General features: G+C 33.6%; 1 protein-coding gene across 1 annotated transcript in view; it reads left to right on the top strand.

Moving 5' to 3' along the window:
* Positions 1-10,307, top strand: part of LOC107713850 (mannosyl-oligosaccharide 1,2-alpha-mannosidase IA-like) — a 128,004-nt gene that overhangs the window by 100,417 nt on the left and 17,280 nt on the right. Inside the window, exons 5-7 of the mRNA XM_016519492.1 lie at positions 3,113-3,207; positions 8,276-8,399; positions 8,487-8,580. Of these exons, the coding sequence (XP_016374978.1) occupies positions 3,113-3,207; positions 8,276-8,399; positions 8,487-8,580 (313 nt within the window). The remainder of the gene's footprint in view (positions 1-3,112; positions 3,208-8,275; positions 8,400-8,486; positions 8,581-10,307) is intronic.

Consider the following 10,307-nt stretch of genomic DNA (forward strand, 5'->3'; position numbering starts at 1 on the left):
TTTTTTTTTTATGGTATATCAAAAAGTGTATATTTTTTATATGTGATTGTTGGTACATTTTACCAGTTTTTATCATACTTTCAAAACAAAAATTAAAATAGGAAAAATATGCAATATGAAAATAATTGAAGGCAAAATGTTTTTTACTGAGAAAAAACAAGATTTGTTTTTTAAAAAGCCTTTTTCCAAAAGGTACATCTGGAAAAAGGGGGGTCGTCTTATAATCAGGGTCGTCTTATATTCGTGCCAATACGGTACTTAATTTTTCTGCCTAAAATTTCACATTTAACTGTTAGTTGATGTTTCTTTGTCATTATTTGTGAAATTTGTTAGTAATTTCTGTGTGAAAATAGTTTCAAAGTAAATGCTACATCAGTTGTTTTTTTTTCAGGGTATTGCGTAAGTTATATGCATACATCATCATACTTTTATGAAGCTGTATTATAATTTCGGAGCCTTAAAGCATCCATTTCATTTCCACTTTATTTTATAAACATGTCATTTTGTGCTTCATGGAAGAAAGAAATGCATGCATTTGCAACGACATGAGGGCAAGTAAATAATGACAGACGTTTCATTTCTGGTTGCACTATTCCTTTAATATGTTAGTGTGTTATATTCTGGCAGGTGAAGCCTCACAGATGTGATTCTGCTGGAGTTGGTGTCTCCAGCTATGGGTCATTAGTGATCTCTCTGATACGAGCGCAGGGGGCCAATCAGGTTGCTCTTCTCCTGTCCTTCTCATCTCAGCCCTCATTTCGTGCTGCACAAATGCATTAAACAAGAGATGTGCTGCCCCCGTTCTAGCAGAGGGCACTGCATGTCTCTCTAGAGCCCAGTGCTTCTGAGGAGGCTGAAGTTTGACCTTCTGCTGGTGACAAGAACTCTGCACTCAATGGCCATCCACAAACTCAGATTTGTTTTTAGGATAAGGACTAAAAACATAAGTGTGTATGTATCATATGTATGCATCATGTTTCTCTCCATATATACACATATATACATACACCGTATACATAAAACCACATGTATGTGTCTGTTATATATAGTTATAGTGTATATTATATATATAAAGCTTATTTTATTTCAGCTAGTTGCCAACGCAATGCCAATGTCAATGTAAAATTTCTTATGTATGATTGAGTCATTGAATCATTTCCTTAACCGATTTGTGATTCATTCAGAAACTAAACACCACCTACTCATACTGTGTGTATGTGTGTGTGTGTGTGTGTGTGTGTGTGTGTGTTTCACTGTTCTGTTTTTACTTTAGTTTAGTGCAATCGTGCTGTTGAATATCAGCAAATGTTCATCTTTAACAACACAAAGCTATAGAGTGTATTGTTACTGATGCAAAACTTGCTTCACTGAAAATAATGATAACTTCAGTGCAGTTCATTGATGTTGATTCATTCTAATTGATTCAGTTCAGTGAAGGATTCTTCTGACTGAATCAAAGTCTTTTGAACAATTCATTAAAAGAACTGACTCATAAGAATCATTCGTTCAGTAGTCAGACTCCACTGGTCTCACTGATTCTTTTGATTTGTTTGTGAATCCTATACTATCACATTGTTTTTGTTTACATGACTCAATGGGAAGCCATTTTCTCTCATTATTGTGCGAGTCCATTTATTGCATCATATTTAGTACAGACTGCAAACTCATTCACAACTCAGATAAATATGATTTATCTTGGTGCCAAACATCAGTGTTTCTTGTACCGTAATAAGCTGCTACCATGTTGCTAAGGTGTTCTGAATGGTTGCTATGTGGTTTTACTGTATCAAGTGAGTACTGTGATATTCTGATCTTGTGCCTCCTTCAGTACAAGTCTATGGGATTTTTTTACACCCGTTTTATCGCCCACCAGGTGAAAATCATAAGTCTGATATGGGACGAGTTACACTCTAAAGTTTAATACTTAGATTTAGAGGTTTGTTCAAATCCCTCAACCTAAATCGTAGCAATAAAAGTGATGTTTGCCTTAGCAAGCACCACTAAAAATAGCTTGGAGAGAAATATCTCTGTCACCAGCCGTATTTCCAACTGTCTTTATGTGTTATTGCCGTCATAAGCATTATAAACACGTCTTGAGATCGCAATGTTCTGCACTTGGTTTCATTCTGCTGCTCAACGTTAAGTTTAATTCAGTTTTGAACATGACCTTGTCACAGAAGCTGCTGGTGCTTAATGGATGCTAAACTGGTTTGTTTGGGTTCAAGATGTTTGAAAGTCCATTTTGGGTGTATTTGAGAAATATTGCTGTTGCACTTGAAATATAACAAGATATTATTTTGAAACAAACTGTTAATTTTTTTTTATTAATTTTTAATTATTCTGATAATTGGACTCTCTAATGTGTATTTGAAATGTTTATCGTTGCATTTTTTTGCATACTTGCAATACAAGTTTGTGTTGAGCAAAGTCTTTTATGCTCAACAAAGCTGCAATTATTTAAGCAAAAAAATATAGTAAAATCAGTAAAATTGTGACATTTTTATTACATTTTAAAATAACTGTTGTCTGTGTCAATATATTGTAAAATATATATTTTTCTGTGATCAAAGCTGAATTTTCAGCATCATTACTCCAGTCTTCAGTGTCACATGATTCTTCAGAAATCATTCTAATATGCTGATTTGCTGCTCAAGACACATTTCTGATTATTATCAACGTTGAAAACAGTTGTGCTGCCCAATATTTTTTGTGGAAACCCTGATACATTCAATTTTTCAGGGTTCTTTGTTGAACAAAAAGTTCAAAAGAACAGCAGTTATTTGAAATAGAAATCTTTCGTAACATTATAAATGTCTTTACTGTCACTTTTGATCAATTTAATGCATCCTTGCTGAATAAAAATAGTAATTTCTTTCAAAAAGCATCAGTGAATCATAATATAGATGAAGAATTTTTATCAGTCGATGCATTGAACTCTGACTGTTATCTGACTGTTTTTGATGGATTGCATGGGAGGAAAATGCCGCAAACGTGTAGAATATGGGCTCTTTAAATGCATGAGAGTTGAGGAAGTGTGTGAATGTGAGGAAACAACTTCATAGATGTGTATCCTAGTTGTTAACCGTTTACTCTTCTGGTTTGTTTTTTGCAGATATTTAAGCAGAAGGTGATGGAGCTGGGCGAGAAGTTGTTACCCGCCTTCAACACGCCCACCGGCATTCCCAGAGGAGTCATTAACCTGGGCAGGTGAGCATCTGACGCAGCTTCGACCGTCCCATTCGCAAAGCCATATGTCTCAAATAGTAGGCTTTCTGAGAGAAAGAGATGCTTTCTGGCACTCCTGCCGCCCACCTGGCTTCCGTTAGCCCACCAGCTCGCTCTGACAGCTGCAGGCAAATTTAATTAACTGATTCTCATGCTAATTCCAGTTAGATGAGTAACAGGAGCCGGTCCCGCAGATGGGCTGAGAGAAAGAGGGCTCAGGTTAGTCGTGATGACACAGAACGAACACACGTCACTGCCAGCGCGCTCTTATTATGACGTTTACGCTGCTGGTCAGTGTCATGCTTTTGAAAGAAGTCTCTTCTGCTCACCAAGGCTGCATTTATTTGATTAAAAATACAGTAAAAACTGTAAAAATTAGAAATATTATTATAATTTAAAATGGTAACACTTTACTTGAAGGGGTGTGCATAAGACTGACATGACACCTTCATAATCATGACATGACACATGTCATGAATATGAAGGAGGTTTTATGCATGTTTATGACAACTGTCATTAAGTGTCATTCGCTCAGTTATGTCATTTTTAATGCAAATATGACATTATTTGACCTAACCCTAACCTAACCCTACCTCTACCTTACCCCCAACCATAGCCCATAACAAAGACATCTCAAACAATGTCATCTTTGCATTAAAAATTACATAACTGAGCGAATGACACTTAATGACAGTTGTCATAAACATGCATAAAAACCTTATGTAGGTGTCATGTCAGTCTTATGTAGGTGTCATGTCAGTCTTATGTAGGTGTCATGTCAGTCTTATGTAGGTGTCATGTCAGTCTTATGTAGGTGTCATGTCAGTCTTATGTAGGTGTCATGTCAGTCTTATGTAGGTGTCATGTCAGTCTTATGTAGGTGTCATGTCAGTCTTATGTAGGTGTCATGTCATGATTATGTAGGTGTCATGTCATGATTATGAAGGTGTCATGTCAGTCTTATGTAGGTGTCATGTCATGATTATGAAGGTGTCATGTCAGTCTTATGTAGGTGTCATGTCATGATTATGTAGGTGTCATGTCATGATTATGAAGGTGTCATGTCAGTCTTATGTAGGTGTCATGTCATGATTATGAAGGTGTCATGTCAGTCTTATGTAGGTGTCATGTCATGATTATGTAGGTGTCATGTCATGATTATGAAGGTGTCATGTCAGTCTTATGTAGGTGTCATGTCATGATTATGAAGGTGTCATGTCAGTCTTATGTAGGTGTCATGTCATGATTATGTAGGTGTCATGTCATGATTATGAAGGTGTCATGTCATGATTATGAAGGTGTCATGTCATGATTATGAAGGTGTCATGTCATGATTATGAAGGTGTCATGTCATGATTATGTAGGTGTCATGTCATGATTATGAAGGTGTCATGTCATGATTATGAAGGTGTCATGTCATGATTATGAAGGTGTCATGTCATGATTATGAAGGTGTCATGTCATGATTATGAAGGTGTCATGTCATGATTATGAAGGTGTCATGTCATGATTATGAAGGTGTCATGTCATGATTATGAAGGTGTCATGTCATGATTATGTAGGTGTCATGTCATGATTATGAAGGTGTCATGTCATGATTATGTAGGTGTCATGTCATGATTATGAAGGTGTCATGTCATGATTGTGTAGGTGTCATGTCATGATTGTGAAGGTGTCATGTCAGTCTTATGCACACCCCTTCAAGTAAAGTGTAACCTTTCAAATAACTGTTTTCTATGTGAATATATGTTCAAATGTAATTTATTTCGGTGATCAAAGCTGAATTTTCAGCATCATTACTCCAGTCTTCCGTGTCACATGATCTTCAGAAATCATTCTAATATGCTGCTTTGCTGCTCAAGAGACATTTCTGATTATTATCAATGTTGAAAACAGTTACTATTTTGTTACTAATGCTTACTATTTTGATAATCCAGATGATATATCTGGCACACACACACTTGATTTAATATCTATTTATAGTAAAAAAATATGTTTAGAAGTATATAAAATAGATTTATAGTTTAATAATAGTACTTGATATTTATTTACATACATAATATTTAATTATAATAATTATGTAATTATAAAAATCTTACAGTTTATAGATTATTATTGGTCAAATTCCAATGCAGCGTCACATGCATATTTCAAGTAAATGTGCAATAATTGTCTTCAAAAATGACTTTATAATGTTTTTTTAAATAGAAGCATCTGCTCAGCTTCTGTTTTTTAACACCAACAAAGACTGATTAAATGGGCTTTAAGTCATTTCTCCCACCAGCAAACTCTCTCTGCCTTTTGTTTAACGAACTCTTAGTTGTTTTGTGCCGGTTTCGGTTGGTTTTTCCGCCGAAACTTTTCTCACTTTTCTCTTCCTCCCGAGACGTCAGTGCTATTGATCGTTGCTTCAGAAGGGAAGCGGTGCGTGGCTCGCTCTCACAATAAGAACCAGACACAAATAATCTTGTGAATTAGTTCCACAGTTTCACCGAAGCAATCCTGCAGGGAGGAGCGAAGCCCAGATCTGGAGCGGTTCATTTCAGAGTTCATTCAGCATCTCTGTCTCTCTTTCATGTTTCTCTCTTCAGTTTTTCCCCATTCGGCAGGGGTGAGACCTGCAGCGTAAACACAAGCAGAAGCGTCTCCGTTTTGAACAACGGATGAAATTTTAATGCCATTTAATCAAAACAAAGGATAAAATGCTCTGGGTGTGCTGTTCAAACTGCTCTTCAAATATTTACATAGTTGCATACAGACCATAACACTACAAAAATCATTTTTAATCAGTATTTTTGTCTTGTTTTCCAGTAAAGATAGCTAAACATTGTCAAAAGATCAATTTGCATGAGAAGCAAAAATTGGTAGCACAAGCATCTGTATATTTTATTGCATATTGACAAATATACTGCAAAAATAATTTTTTTAATTAGTATTTTTTTTGTTTTCCAGTAAAGAATATCTAAAAATGTTGTAACATAACCCTCACTATATTTTGTTGTATAAAGACATATAAAGAATATAAATCATTTTAATCAGTATTTTTGAAAAGCAACTTTTCCAGTAAAAATATATAAATATCATTAAAAGATCAATTTGCATGGGAAGCAAAACTTTGTAGCATAAACCTCAATACATTTAGTTGAATACTGAAAAATACACTACAATCAATTTGCATGAGAATCAAAAATCGGTAGCATAAGCCTCAGTATATTTTATTGCATACCGACAAATACACTAAAACATTTTTTTTTTGTAAAAATATATAAACCTCCTTAAAAGATCAATTTGCACAAGAAACAAAACTTTGTAGCATAAACCTCAGTATTATTTATTGCATATGCAAATACATTACAAAAAATCATTTATAATTTGAAATTTTTGTCAATTTTTTCCCAGTAAAAATGCATAGTTTCTTTAAAAATCCATTTGCATGGGAAGCAAAAGTTTGTAGTTAAAAACCTCACTGTATTTTGTTGCATACAGGGGCGGTTCTAGGGGGGGCCAGTGCCCCCCTGCCAACAAGCTTGGCCCCCCCTAAATTTGGACTTGGGAATATTAAAAAAAATTAAAAATAAAACCCCTGCTGAATAAAACATGGTTATATGTAATGGTTTTACTTGTTATAATGGGACTTGCATTGGTTTTAAGGGAAACTCTATTACTCTACTGGTAATAGGTTGCCTTCTACTGGTGGCTTGTTAAAACCAATAAATCCTAATGGAATATGTCCCAAAACACACTACAGAAAACCATTTTTAATAGTTTTAATGGTTAAAAAGTGATTGTTTGTAATGTTATTTGTTGTGGAAATCGTTAAAATTTTCTGTGATGGTTTTATTGTATTTTTTTGTTTGTTTGTTTGTTTGTTTTTTTCAGTAGAGACATAAGCCTATATCTGTTTGTGGCTGCTGTGTGTCATATGACATATTTTAGTTGACATTGTTATAGATTACATCTAGATTGCAGCGATACATGACATGGTGAAAAATTACTGAATGAATAATGGGCTACTTAAAGTAGTTTAAGATTCATTTTAAAATTGTGCCCCCTAAAAGCACAAGTGGCCCCTGTCTGGCCCCCCCAGTTACTGTGGTCTAGAACCGCCCCTGGTTGCATACAGACAAATGCACAACATAAATCATTTCTAATTTCATCTTATTTTCTAGTAAAAATATCTAATGTTTAAAGGATCAATTTGCACAAGAAGCAAAACTTCTCATTTTATATATATATATGTTTTATTTTATTTTAACTTGATGTACTAAAATAACAATAACTGAAACTAGAATTAAAATTAATAAAAATTGTGTGTGTGTGTGTGTGTGTGTGTGTAAATATATATATATAAACACAACAAAATTACAAAAAATATATATATAAAAATAAAAACTGATTTAAAAATATTAATAAAAACTATAACATTATCTTCAATAACACTGAAACAGACAAATACACTATAAAAATATTTTAATCAGTATTTTTGTCTTGTTTTACAATATGAATAAACATCAACAAAGAATCAATGGAAAAAGGAAAATAAACTTAATTCCATTCCAAAAAATATTTTCCATGAGCAAATCCTAATATCTTGTGCAGTTTGCTGTTTTGGCTTGTTTTAAAGATGTTAAGAATGACAAAAATGACTGATTAAAAATATAGTTTTCTAACCTCAACTGCATATTTAACACCTTAATAAAATAAATGCATGTTATTTTTAGTTGTTTTCATGAAGATCATTGTTTGCTCTGTGTAAATGCATCTTTTGGTGGTATCGATGTCAAATCGGTGCAATCTTTATGGTAGAAGAATGCTTTGGATTTTTGGTGCAAATCACCCGAGATGTATAATCTCGGATAAATAGAATAAATTCTATTTCTAAGCCTGTATTTGTATTGTTGTTCTTCAGTAGAATCATTAATGGCATCATTATGGATGAGCGTTGTGTAAGTCTCTCGTGTGGGATGCAGCGAAGGCTTTTAGCAGGTGTGTGTTAAAGCGTGTGCTGATCTGCTCTGTGTTCACGGAGCGGCTCTGCTCTCTGTTGCAGTGGCACCAGCTGGAGTTGGGGCTGGGCATCGGCCGGAAGCAGCATCCTGGCCGAGTTTGGCACGCTGCACCTGGAGTTCCTTCACCTGTCCCAGCTGTCCGGAAACCCCCTGTTCACTGAGAAGGCGAGAGTCCTTTACGTCCTGATGATTCACGCTGAGAGGATGGGATACGGGCCGTGAATGAACCCTATGATTTGTGTTTTTCTTTAGGTGATGAACATCCGAAAGCTGCTGAACAAAATCGAGAAGCCTCACGGTCTGTATCCCAACTTCCTGAGTCCTGTCAGCGGCAACTGGGTACAGCGTAAGTAACACATTTCTTCATTTAGCAGACACTTTTAGACAAAACGTCCAAATGAGAAATACAAGAAATTCAAATCATTTGATACCAGCAGGAACTACACTACTTTTGTGTGTGTGTGTGTCTGTCTGTGTCTGTGTGTGGTGTGTGTGTGTGTGTATTAATAAGATGTATTATAATTAAAAATATTAATTATTATATAATTATAAAATATTCAGAAGTACAATAAATAAATTTCACAATAGTTATTACAATAATATGATAACATATATATATATATATATATATATATATATATATGTGTGTGTGTGTGTTATCAGACTACATGGATACTTTTTAATGACTGTCAATGGAAAAATTTGGCATTTGCAGCCAGATGGTGTAATGACATCTAGCAGAAGCTAACAGACCCATGCTAACCATATTATTGTAATAACTATTTTAATTTATCTCATTTATTATCTCAGCATAAAATAAAAATATATTTATAAGATTTATTATGATTAAAATGACTTATTATATAATTATTAAATATATAACACTGCAAATAAATATCAAAATAGTTATCATAATAATAATACAATAAGTATATGATTAATGTAATTATAATAATTCTATTTTATACTATACACACACATATATGTAGTTATAAGTATTTAAATAAATATGATCATATTTCTATTTATGCTGAGATTTATAATATAATTCTAAAAATAAACATACTTTTTACTATAAATATTAAAATATTATATTTAAATATTTAAATTGTGTGTGTGTGTGTGATTATATAATTGTATATTAGTTTTATTTAAATATTTTACTACAAATAAATATTAAGTGCTATTATTAAATTCTAAACATATTTTATATAATTATAAATATATGTGCTATAAAAATAATCATGTGTGTGCCAGATATATTAGCTTTATTAGTACAGTCTTCTTTCCTCTGTTGATGCATTTCTTGTTAAAACAGGACGTTGTAGCAAGACATAGCAACATGCAATGCAAAAATATCTTAACTCAAAAAATAGGCTTTTTTATTAATGCAAAATAGACAGAATGCAAATTTGGTGTGAATTTATTGACTGAATTATTATAATAGCCAAAATATTTACTAAATAAATATGCAAGGTGTGAGAGATGAAATAATTTAGCTAACGGCGGCTCTTCTTACTATGTGGGAAAAGCTGATTTTCGTGCACACAGACTTTAAGCATGTGAAGGTCTGAAACAATTTTTTTTTTAATGCCAGATGTTTTGCCATTCTCATAAAGTTTGCAGAACAAAATGAATGTCAGTGAAAAAAAAACATCTTCAGACTTGTACAGATGTATTATTTTGTTGTGTCTCACAGGTTCCATTTGTAATTGTCTGCAAAGCTGCTTTCTATATTTTAAGCAGACTGAAATAGAATTAAGTTCGTGAAGAGCATAAATTCACTGGAGGATGTCCAGACTTTTGACTGCTGGTGTAGATACATTTATTTTTGTTATTATTTGTTCTTGATTTTTCTCTGTGGCGTCTTTGAGATTCACAGTGCAATTATTCTGGCACGCATGAAACGGATTGAGCCAAGCAGGGACATGATCCCACAGCCAAGAGTTATTAAAATGATAATAAATCCCATTACCTTCATTTTTATTTGATTATTTATTAAGATTTATTTTAATGAAAATATTTTAATGTGTGTGTGTGTGTGTGTGTGTGTGTGTGTGAGTGAGAGAGAGA

The sequence above is a fragment of the Sinocyclocheilus rhinocerous genome, unplaced genomic scaffold (assembly GCF_001515625.1).
Source record: "Sinocyclocheilus rhinocerous isolate Xijiao unplaced genomic scaffold, SAMN03320098_v1.1 scaffold389, whole genome shotgun sequence".
Lineage (NCBI taxonomy): Eukaryota > Metazoa > Chordata > Actinopteri > Cypriniformes > Cyprinidae > Sinocyclocheilus > Sinocyclocheilus rhinocerous.